Genomic DNA, 11,452 nt, shown 5'->3' with positions numbered 1-11,452 from the left:
AGCCAGAATTGGAAACTGAAAAGCAGCTGGTAGAGATAGGGTGGAGGGGTTACTCTTGCACATATTAATATTGCGTAGCTTGAAGCAATTGGATGCATAAAAGCTGACTTCTTTTGGAATAAAAATTGTCCAGACCCATAAATATGATTCAAAGCTTTACTAACCAGAACTTCTTCAAAACTGGTACAGTACAAAAACAAATAATGATAACTCCAAATAATTCCAGAAGACTTGTCCAAGCATAGGCTCAATATCTTAGAAATATGACTCTAAACAGACCTAGAATCAAAGGTCTCTCCCTACAGTCTCCATTTGCATGGAGCTGTATCTCATGGAAATACTTATTTGCACATCTTTCTCCCACTATTCATGGGAAATAATAAACCAAAGCCATCTCCCTTCAAAATGGAGATTTGCAATTGAATACTGTAAACATGTGGTCTAAGGTTAAACATTCACATGAAAAGGGCAGAGAGCATCAACTGGTAATCATTAACCCAGCTAGAAGCTTAGAGAGCTTTCTCATTCCCCAATGGAATTTTCCAGTGTTAAACCCATAGCAATATACATGCAGACATTCTCCATTTCAGTCTGCAATTAAACTATTATACTCAACATTTAACTTGGTGATAAGCTTCATTTCTTTGTTTCATTCAAGAACCTCTTCCTGGGAAATGTGCCAAAGCGCTTTAACAATCAGGGCATATTTTTTTAAAAAAACTATTTCAAACCCAGTACTGGTGCAGGCTGGAATAAGAATCCCCCCTTGTTACTTTATGTTATTGTTTATTCATATGCCACCTTTTAGTCAGAAAGGCTCCCAAGAATTAGCAGATACACACAAATGCATACACTAACAATACAGAATTATACACATTCAAAACATTCCAACAGTATTACAAACCAAACATTGGTGTTCCTACAAAAAAAATAACAAAATATTTCCAGTAGCACCTTAGAGACCAACTAAGTTTGTTCTTGGTATGAGCTTTTGTGTGCATGCACACAAAAAAGTTAAGACAAAAATACCGAAGCAGCATCTTCACTTTAAAAGGATCCCAAGGGGTGGGGCAAAGCAGGTGGAAAAAGCTGAGGACACTAGATCAAGCATAGGCAAACTCAACCCTCCAGATGTTTTGGGACTACAACACCCATCATCCCTGACCACTGGTCCTGTTAGCTAGGGATGATGGGAGTTGTAGTCCCAAAACATCTGGAGGGTTGAGTTTGCCCATGCCTGCCCTAGACAGTCCCAGCAACCTCTCCCCTGGAGCCCCTTCAGAAGCTTATTGCTAATGTAGGCCTTCAAGGCAATATAGTCCAAAGGCAGTTCCAAAGTGAACGGACCACCAGACCAAGCTTTTCCTGTGTGCCCTGGAGCGGACCAGCGAGCCCAGCTCCTTCCAGACATCTATTGGCTCCCCAACCACAACATAATTTCCTCCGTCTCTTTGCTGGCCATCTTGCCCTTTGGAAGGGCCATAAACCAGGGCTTGCCTGCCTGGGCCTAAAGTTGCTCCAGAAGGCAGAAGCAGTCAACAAATACCCTGCTGCTGAGCCTGGCTGCAGCCTCTGCTGCACTGGCCTTTCCCTGCCTGTCAGAGCGGGATCCTTTCACCGGGGACTGATGTCCACAGCACCTTGCCTCAAGCCACCTGCCATCCCCCACTGGCCTAGACTAACACTTGTATGTGGAGGCAGCCTGTCACAGCTTCCCCACCCCTGTTGCCAGAGAAAAGGCAAGGGCCCTTTACTGCCACAACACCTCCCTCCCTGGCATACACCCAAGGACATCTTTCTTCATCCTGAAAGACTCTCCTGCCTTGGGAGGATGCAAGAGGTGCATCCTGCTTGGAACTGCTATGGATGAGCCATCAGAGGAAGTGTCTGGAGCAGAGGAGCTGGATGCTGCTGGGCTCTGCTCCAGAAGAGAGTGGGGTGGATTTGCAAACTGGTATCCCTGCCAGGGCATTGGGGCCCCAGGCATTTCAGGGGAAGCAGTCCCTGTTGGGTTCTGGTCACCCCATGGACCTATAGCTAACAAGGAAGAGTTGGTTTAACAGGGCAGCCTGACACGGAACCTTGTATGTGTGCTGCAAAAGCACAGGGTCCCCGCAGGACAAGAGGCCGGTTGCAGCTGCACAGCTTCAGCTGTCTGTCTGGGAGCCTTCCTTTCTTCCTTCCCTGAGAGCCCCTTTGCCTGGCCACAACCCCTTTGGGCTACTTCTTTTCCACCTGACTGGGTGGAATTTAGACACATTTTAAAAAACACAGTGAAAATGCTTTTTTTTTTTTAAAGCGTTTTGAAAAATATATTGAATCTGCCATAAGCTCACCATCGCCATCTAGTGTATAATTTGTATAATGGACTGTACAGCTGAGTCCTGAAGTCTTCACTGGTGCTCTTTTCTCCCTTTCTAGGCTGCAAGGATGGCTCTGGATGTCTTTCTCCTTTCTCCAGGGAGACAACCTTCCTCTGTGGGCACGACCGGCCCAATATATTTAACTGCCTGCCTGTGGCAAAGAAGGAAAGATTGAAGCCTCCCCCCCCCCCAATCCCATGTACAGAAGACAACTGGACTGGCAGCTGACTCTTAATTCAGCCCTCCACACCATACTTGACACAGCAGACCAGATCCAAGTTTCTGGACAGGTCACACAGCAACAGGGGAATGGCTTGGAGGAGGGAGGAGGGCTTTAGATGAAAATGTGGGAGCTACTGCCCCACCCCAGCATCTGCCACCTGAGACAATTGCCTCAGTTTGCTTAATGGTTGGGCTAGCCCTGTTTTGGGATCAGAAGCACTGGTGTCTCCACAACCTCCTTACATAAGGTAGCAAAAATGTAGGGCAAAAAAACAGGGCTCAAGCAGGTTTCAGGCACATGGCTCATGCCAGGGGACCCACAGGGTTAATGCCTTCATAACCCTCAAAATCGGTTTGACAATCTTAGAGACAATCTCCATAGCCTGCCCAACTTATCGCCAACATCTGCCTCAATAGAAAAGAGACCTCCTTCTGCCTGGTAAACAAACTGTTATTTCTAATCAGCCCAGGGGCCAAGACGGAACAAATTGCCACTGGAGTAGCTCCAGGAGAAGAAGAGCCACAGAGTCCATCTGCAGCCACAGAGTCTTGCCATTACTTTCTGGACTGCTTTTCTGCCTCCCACGAAATCCATCCATCCAGAGAGAGACCCCAAAGGAGCTCCGGGTAAGTGTCACATTGGGTCTGGTCAAGGCACAGAGGAGGGCAGATATAATTTATAATTTATATAATAGTTGTGATCAATGGGGCTTCCTTTCATGTAAGCGTCCATGAGATTTCAGTTTGGGTGGTATAAGAATTCCCCCACTCCAAATTATTGGGAGTCCTTTGGGTCCTTTTGAGGCTGTTACAGGGCAGATAGAGATGCAATTATAACATATAGATATAATAACTGCACTTTTCTGTGTATAAGACTAGGTTTTTTTCCTTTAAAATAAGGTTAAAAATATGGGGGCATCTTATAAATTTGGGGTCCCCAAAAGTAGGGGGAGTCTTATACATGGGGGCATCTTATACATGGAATGATGATTAGTTTCCTGGCCCCATTGCCACAGAGAGTCCTTAGTGCCTCGCCATCAGAAGTCACTTTCAATCTGCAGGGAGAGGAGCTGGCTTAGCAGTGGGTTGACAGGGCCCCTTCTGTCCTGTTTTCTAGGAGTCATTCTGGCCATGGGGGAAGGATGTCAGACCACCTGCCTGTTGCAGGTGCTCCTCTTCCCTCTCTTTGCGGCTGAGGAAATACAGCAAACAGGTAGGTGTGTGGGGTGGGGGAGCGGTTCTTGGCCACCAAATGGACCTACAGAGACTAGGATGTACGTCTGAGGACCTCTGACCAGAGCGGAGCTCAAGAGGCACCACAAGGTCTCTCAGGACATCTCCTGGTCTCAATGCTTGTGAATGTGTTAGGGTTTAACTTAAAAGTAGTTGGGGTGGGGGCAGGGGTTCAATTTTGTTCAGAAAAGCAGTGTTGAAGGAGGGGGCAGTGTCTTTAACTCTCCACCTCAACAGGCCATTTTCCAGATTAAAATGCTGCTGTTCACCCTATTGTGGGGCAGGGACCCCACAAAATCCAGACCCATCTCTGGGCTTCTTTTCTGGCTTTGGCTCCTTTGAGGAAGGGGGAGGTCCCTAGGGTCTTTGCTGTTTTCTTTACAGAGTCCCCTTTCTAAATTTGTTTAGATTTTTGATGTAATATATGTATTCCGCCTTTCCAACCACATGTGTTGAGCTCAAAGCGACTCACAATAATCTCAGTAGCATTAAGAAACAACGAACAATGCAATCCCTGTACAGTCAAACCTCTGTTGTCGAACATAATCCATTCTGGAAGACAGTTCGACTTCCGAAATGTTCGACAACTGAGGATCAAAGGGCGGTCAGCAAACTCAATGGAGAAAATGGGGGGGGGGAACTCCCCAGAAGCTGTTTGGCTTCCAAAAATCGTTCCAAACCGGAGCAGTTACGGTACTTCCAGGTTTTTGGCATTCAGGAGCCGAAACGTACAATAAGGGAGGCGTTCAGGAACCAAGGTTTGATTGTAATATCAAACACAGTAGTGTACGACAGAACAAATTCATCAAGATGATTTAATAATTCAAAATATCAGAAAGAGCTGCTGAGCACCAGTCCTGTACTAGAGGACACCTTCTCTCTGAGAAGAGACTTTTTCTTCATCCAGTGCAGTGGACAGGGCATGCTTAGACACGGGTGAGAAGCAGGAGGTTGCAGAAAAAAACACAAGTGCATAGCAGCTTGTCCACTGAAATCCCCAAATCAGGTCTCTCCTCCAGAAACCTCCCAGCAACCCAGAGGGGCAGATTGCTCCTTTCATCTTCTGCTCATGCCAGGAATGCTTCTTAATGCCGTCTGCTGGAAACCACAGTTTGGAGGAGTGCTGCTTATGGGCTTCTTCCCTTTGGAGCATCTAGTTGGCCACTGTGAGAACCAGAGGCTGAACTAGATGAACCACTGGCTTCATCCAGCTGCAGGGTTCTCTTTGTGTTCTTATGCTCTTGTCCCCAAAGCATCTGCAACATCTTCTCTTCTTCCCAGTGCCACCTAATGGCACAATTGGAATAAACGCAAGCCAAATTTCAGGAGGGAGGGCGGGAGTGGTGCTGGACTGATGAGGGTGCGGCTGGCTTCTAATGGTGCCCTGAACCCCTTCCCCCCTTTTCTCTGTCTCCTGGCAGGGCTCTCCAACAACAGTGTGCGATGTCTGAATAATTATGGGCTGCAGGGCCGCAGGGTGAATTGCACATGGCACCGCCGTGATGAGTTCCTGGGAGAGGGACCCTTCCACCTCAATTTCTCTGAGTAAGGGCAGGGACACCAAGCCCTGGTCCCTGCTGGGGTGGGGTGACTGAGGGCTGGCAGGATCCAGGTTCCTTGCATGGTGGTTTTGGGTTCCCAGGCAGTGTACCTCTCATCTGTGGTTGCAAGCTGTGGGGAAAAGGAGATGCCTGCACAGTCCAGGGGATGTTGGTGATTGATGGGTTTCAGGAGACAGAGAGCAGGCTTCCCAGGACTTTGGCTGGAGCACAAGGGACAAAAAGCAACAGCCACAGCAGGGTATATCCTCTTGGGAGAGAATGCCCATGGTGCTAGGCACAACCACAGAGTCAAAGGCTGCTGTGCCCAGTACCACGCCCATCCCAGCCCCCAGAGGTCTGCCCGAGTCCCTTCCCTGGTGGGTATACCCTTCCTACTCCTCCCAGATGGGTGAGTGGGCTCTCAACTACCTGTGCAAAATGGCCTCTTCACCCACTCCACCTCCGGGCAATGCTTGATTTCTCCAAGGTGCACCTTTAGATTTTCAGGTTGCCTGGAAACAAATCCCAGTCCCTCCCTCCTTTCGTCCCTTTCGGACACACAGTCAGACACTTCGGTCAGGAAGTCCAGATATGTGAGTATTGTGATAAGAGTTCCTCTCCATATGCTCAGAGGCATTCTCTCCTTCCTCTCATGGCAGCCGGCCACATTCCCCCCAGCCATGCTTCATGCCGGGCGGCCACCCCAAGGAAGGACCTTCTTCCTCTTCTCCTCTGTTTTGCAGCCTCCTCGGTCTCTACAGTGACCTCATCTGCCATCTCTCTGAGGAGGCCCTGGACCAGTTCAGCTGCTCAGTGAATAGTGAAGAGGGCGAGTTCACAGAGAACGATGAGTACAGCGTCTCCTTGTATGCCTCCTCCTCCTCCAGAAACGGACTCATCGTCTTTGCGATGTATGAGCCCAGGCTGCACAGTGAGTCTTCTTGCGTGTGGAGGGACTGAATCAAACTTCTCCAGGACGGGAGAGTGGCCATGGTTGGAGGCAAAGGTCCTTGTGTCCTCCAGCTGCTGGGGACAGTCTGTTTGCCCCCAGCCTTTTCCCTCCCCATCCCCTCTCTCTGAGCTTTTTCCAGCCCTGGACATCCTGGTGAGCCCTGCTGAGTTCTCCCTGAGGAGCAGCAGCAGCAGCTCCCTGGAGGGTGTCCCAGGAGCACACACACACACACACACTGTGTTGCTTTTGGTTAGGGTGGGGTGTCTTCTTAGATCCCAGCAGCACCTCCTCTCCACTCTCCATCTCTTTCCAGTCAAATGTGAGCCACCGTTTGACCTGCAGAGCAACATGAGTTCCAGCAAGTGCTGGATGCAGTGGAGGAGGCCAGAGGCCTATGAAGACATTTTCCTGGACGACTGGCAATGGGAACTGGCATTCAAGAACACAGAAGCACCCTGGGAGGTAAGAGGCCACTGAAATGGGCTGAGAGCGGGAGGCATTTCACCACCTCTTGCCTTCTCAAGGATCACGATGCCCTGGAGGATAGGAGACATGAGGGGCCTTGGCCAACACACAGCACAGAGACGTCCGGTCAAGGTTTGCACACTGACGTGGATGGCAAATAGCTGAGCAGCAGTGATATCTACAACTGAGAAAATGGGGTTGGGTGAAAGCACAAACAAATGTTGAGTCTGAACAAGCTGTTAGCGGCATAAGGTCTCCACCTGGAAGCCCCCCTCTCCTTCTGGTTTTTGCTATGGCTTACAGGGCCTGCCCAACTGAATTCTGTCTAATGGGAACATTGCTTGTGCTCCAATCCTTCACAGCAGGCACAGAACAAGGTCTGGGTCAACAAAGAAACATGGGTGGAAATTGAGGGCTTCGAGTTCGAGTCTGGCGTAGAGTATGTGGCAAGAATTCGCTGCAAAACTCCAGATGTGAATATGCACTACAGAAGCCAGTGGAGTCCGTGGAGCGCCACCACCAAGTGGAAAGCCCCCCCAGGTCTGGTACAAAGCTGTGCTGCATTTGATGTGCCACACACCCAGGTCCACACACACACAAATTCCACTTTTCTTCCTTGTACTCATTTGTGTCATAGGTTTTATTTTTCTTATGCTCAAAGGCAAGTTACAACTCACAAAACAAAGTACCAACAGAGCCCCCCACATTAAAAAAAACAGGATCACATCTCTTGAGGGGAAAGAAGGTCTTTGGTGTTCCTCGGAACTAGCCAGGTGAGCTTCTCAAGGGACAGATTTTTAAAATCTGCCTTCCCGGGCAAGACACAGACTCTCTGCGGCTACCAGTTTCATCCCCCAAATATTTATTTAGTATTTTACTGGAGCTGAATATATCCCACACACCACACAGGATGAATAAGCTCTTGGTGAAATGTGTGTCTGCTTGTTTGCTGTTCCAAAGTGAAACCCACAAAAAGGCAATTGTGCTCATTCCTTTGGTCGCCAGCTCCTTTTTTTGGCAAACCGAGGGCAATCCTCCACTGTACTGATGTGCTGATGATTCCATCCACAGGCAACGGGCGGCGGCAGCATCAGGAGTCCCACCTCCTGAAGCATGTGTTCAACCCGCTCTTTCTCTGCCTGGGCACCCTGCTGTTCCTGCTCCTGGTACTCACAATCTTCTGGAGGTATATCATTCATTCATTCAGTCAGTCAGTCAGTCATTTCACCTGGAGATGTTCCATACAGGCAGCCAGGAGGGCCTGGGCACCAGTATTTGTGTTTTGCTCATCACATGAGGTCAGAGGAGGAGTTGGGGTCTCTGGCCCCAGGGCTTTGCTACCCTGAGTTGCACTCCCTCGCACCCACACAATGTGCCTAGTGCATGCACAAGCACAATAAATAGAGACACAAGAAAGGGAGGCTTTTGTGGTTCCCACAGCAGGAAAGGGGTGTCTGTCACATAAAAGGCACACAGACTACAGTATATCTATCTCCTTCTGCCCTGCCCTGAAGTGGGAACTGGCTCTCAGATTGGGTGTGGCTGATGCTCAGCCTTTTGTGTGCATGGAGGCACCACTTCCTTCAGTTGTGTGAACACCTGCCCTTCTAGGGCATTTGCATACAAAGAGACTCTACTCTCCAGCTCCAAATTGGCCCAGGAAGTGGGCAGGTTACCTGTGCTTTCTCTTTTCCTCACTGGGGTCGACATGCACCAAGGAGGTGGAATAGGGGCGCACAATGCTTCTGCAGGAGGAGGAGACGATTATTTGTACACCACCAGCATCCAGGGAGGATGGACTGTGGGAGGCTGGAGGAAGAGAAGGGGTGTTTTCCCATGGGCTGTGTTTCTCTTTCCACAGGTCCAAGGGCCATTGCAGCGCAAACATCCCCAGCCCAGCAGCTTATTTCCAGCCCCTTTATCTCACACACAGTGGGGATTTCAAGGTAACAACCATGATCTCGGGAGCAGCCACATAGAACCTGATGATGGCTGAGTACCAAGCCAGGGAGGGCAGGGTGTAATTCTCAGGCTGCCATGGAGAAGTGGGCCTCCCATCCTTTCAGAAGAGAAGGGGGTTTCAGCTGCAGAGATGGCTTCCTGGGCAAGGTTTTGGTATTGCCGCCTGGGAGTCTTCCTGGTCCTTCTCCAGTAGTGGTGAGAGATGTGGGTGTCAGGCTGGCAGCTTTGTGGCCTAGGCAGGACCTGGCCTCCTCACTTGAAGGCAGGTTGTAAATAATAATAATAATAATTTTATTATTTGTACCCCAGCCAGTCTGAGTAGCTTCCAGCATATATAAAAACATAATAAAACATTAAACATTAAAAACTTCCCTATGCAGGGCTGCCTTCAGATGTCTTCTAAAGGTTGTATAGTTACTTATCTCCTTGACATCTGATGGGAGTGTGTTCCACAGGGTGGATGCCACTACTGAGAAATCCTTTCCTAGTTCCCTATAACCTCACTTCTCACAGTGAGGGAACTGCCGAAGAACCTCAGTGCTAGATTTCAGTGTCCGGGCTGAACAATGGGAGTGGAGACACTCCTTCAGGTATAGAGAGCCAAGGCCGCTTAGAGCTTAAAAGGTCAGCACCAACACTTTGAATTTTGTTTGGAAACGTACTGGGAGCCAATGTAGGTATTTCAGGACCAGTGCGTATGGTTCCAGCAGCCGCTCCCAGTTACCTGTCTAGCTGCTGCATTCTGGATTAGTTGTAGTTTCCAAAATGTAGCTTTAGAAATCTGAAGCAGCGTATAAATCATGTAAATAAAAGAAACTAATCTCAACCAACCAAGTTCTTCAGATGTCTAGGGATGGACATACACACCCACCCTGCAAGTAGCAGGTAGCCCAAGAAGAGGTCCAGCAGTAGCCGAGGGGGCAGCAGGATCATGCTCATGCTGGCTTCTGGCATGGAAATCCATTCCAGGTGGGGAACCTGAGGCTATTTTCTGCTCTCTTCCAGCGCTGGGCTGGCCTGGCAGAAAAGAGCAGTGGCAACGAGGACAAGGAGATGCCCTGGGGCCACAGCAAGGGGGGCGAGGAGGAGAAAGCCCCCCCAGCAGGCATTTCACGGCTTTCCTTCTGCCAGCCCCCGCCAGAGGCTGAGGCTCTGTCCAAAGAGAGCAGTTGCCCCCTGCCTGAGATGCCAGACTATCAATATATGGCCAGCAAACAGAGAGGCCTCGAGGGAGACCTGAAGCAGCTGCAGCCTGAAGCAGAGGCACCCCTTCCCTCTGGGGAAGCAGAGCAGGAGGGCTCTTCTTCTTTGCCATGCGAGTGGGGCTTCACCTTCCAAGAGCAGGGCCCACTAGAGACGGAGACACCCACCCTCCTCCTCCTCTTTGGCAGCAATGATTACTGCGCCTTGGGAGGTGGCCACAGCCAGCCAGGCTCCAGGCCTGCTAATGAGCAGCTGCTGCAGAGCATCTCAGCATGGGGGGCGGGCCAGGCTGCAAAGGACTCCCCCCAGGCTGTTCTGGGTCCCACTAGCCATGTCTGACCCCCACCCACAGATCAAGGCGAGCCCTGTTGTCCTGACCATGGCTGGGCTGATGTCTCGATGGATGGATATTTCCCCAGTGGGGCTGGACCAAAGACTGTCAGTGTGACTTGATGGCTGGGCTCTCTCTTGTCTGGCCTTGGAAGGGGGCATCCCTGGAAGAACGGAGGCAGAGGAGAATTTGGGAGCTGCGTTGCAGTGGGAGACTCAGAGCTGATAGCTGGAGCATGTGCAGCCAGGTTGACAGGGGTAGTACAGTGTTGGAGAGCAGATGCAAAAACCACAACACAGTGGCTTCCTCACTTGAGTGCTTGCTTCTTTCCAGTGAGTTCTGCTTGCAACTGCAATAAAGTCACACTCAGAACAGAGGCCCTTTGCGTTCTCTGCTCCCTGTCCCCCACCAGAACCCTGCAGTGCTGCTGCTGCCACCCCTTGGGAAAGGTGATGGGGTGGTGGTTCACAGGCCCAGCCTTACTGGGCATCTGAAGCTGCTGGGCCTGGTAGCTGCCATCCACAACAAAAGGCCAGAAGATCAAGGAGCCAGAGAGGGTTGAGCTGTACTGTATCCTTGAAACAGCTCTCGGTGCAGTTTCTTGTATTGCAGGGGGGTTTAATATCTACAAATCCCCCAGAGAATTCAGGCATCCATCAGATTCCATTGTTCTCTGAAGGCTGACCATCTCGAGTTCCTGCAGCACTACAGCATGCAGTAGCTGCCTTCAGCCTGAAGCCCATCCACAGTCATATGTGCTGGCCCAGTGATGTGCTGAGACAGCTTCGTGGTTATCATATGGGCCATGAAGTCCTAGGCTCACCCATCTGAGGCAGCCTCAGCATGGACATTGAAGCCGGCCAAACTGCCATGAAGGGATTCTCCAACACCACATTCAAGACTACCTCCGTCAGCTCGGTTCCATTCCCATGGAGGTCAGAGGAAAAACACTCTCCCCTCCACCCCCGCCAAATTGCTATTGATCAGGTATGAGGAACTGGTTAGTCTTGGCCAGGGGTCCCCAGACTAAGGCCCACAAGCCAGATGCGGCCCGAGGGGCTCATTTATCTGGCCCCCGGTGACGCCCGCTGCCTGCTCTTACCGGCGCGGCGGCCCACATTTGGGTCAGCGGAGCAACGGAAATAGCTTGTGCACATGCGCGTCATTTCCAGCGCACTTC

At 50.3% G+C, this 11,452-nt stretch overlaps 1 protein-coding gene across 1 annotated transcript; it reads left to right on the top strand.

Annotated features, from left to right (window-relative positions):
* Positions 1 to 3,177: 3,177 nt before the first annotated feature.
* Positions 3,178 to 10,703, top strand: LOC117057180 (interleukin-9 receptor-like). Its single transcript, XM_033168027.1, has 9 exons — positions 3,178 to 3,212; positions 3,703 to 3,798; positions 5,240 to 5,363; positions 6,103 to 6,290; positions 6,625 to 6,773; positions 7,139 to 7,316; positions 7,848 to 7,962; positions 8,638 to 8,722; positions 9,744 to 10,703. The coding sequence occupies exons 2-9, from the start codon at positions 3,717 to 3,719 to the stop codon at positions 10,278 to 10,280; spliced, it is 1,458 nt and encodes a 485-aa protein (XP_033023918.1). The 5' UTR covers positions 3,178 to 3,212; positions 3,703 to 3,716; the 3' UTR covers positions 10,281 to 10,703.
* Positions 10,704 to 11,452: the final 749 nt, after the last annotated feature.

Source organism: Lacerta agilis, chromosome 13 (assembly GCF_009819535.1).
Source record: "Lacerta agilis isolate rLacAgi1 chromosome 13, rLacAgi1.pri, whole genome shotgun sequence".
Taxonomy (NCBI): Eukaryota; Metazoa; Chordata; class Lepidosauria; order Squamata; family Lacertidae; genus Lacerta; species Lacerta agilis.
The sequence above is the reverse complement of the archived record's forward strand: the minus strand, read 5'-3'. Positions and strand labels throughout refer to the sequence as shown.

Bases quoted from the DNA above. Each gene is read 5' to 3' on its own strand.
- LOC117057180 (XM_033168027.1), top strand. From the start codon at position 3,717: ATGGGGGAAGGATGTCAGACCACCTGCCTGTTGCAGGTGCTCCTCTTC. The intron at 5,364-6,102 runs GTAAGGGCAGGG...TCTGTTTTGCAG, and splicing joins TTCCACCTCAATTTCTCTGA to CCTCCTCGGTCTCTACAGTG. The intron at 6,774-7,138 runs GTAAGAGGCCAC...AATCCTTCACAG, and splicing joins ACACAGAAGCACCCTGGGAG to CAGGCACAGAACAAGGTCTG.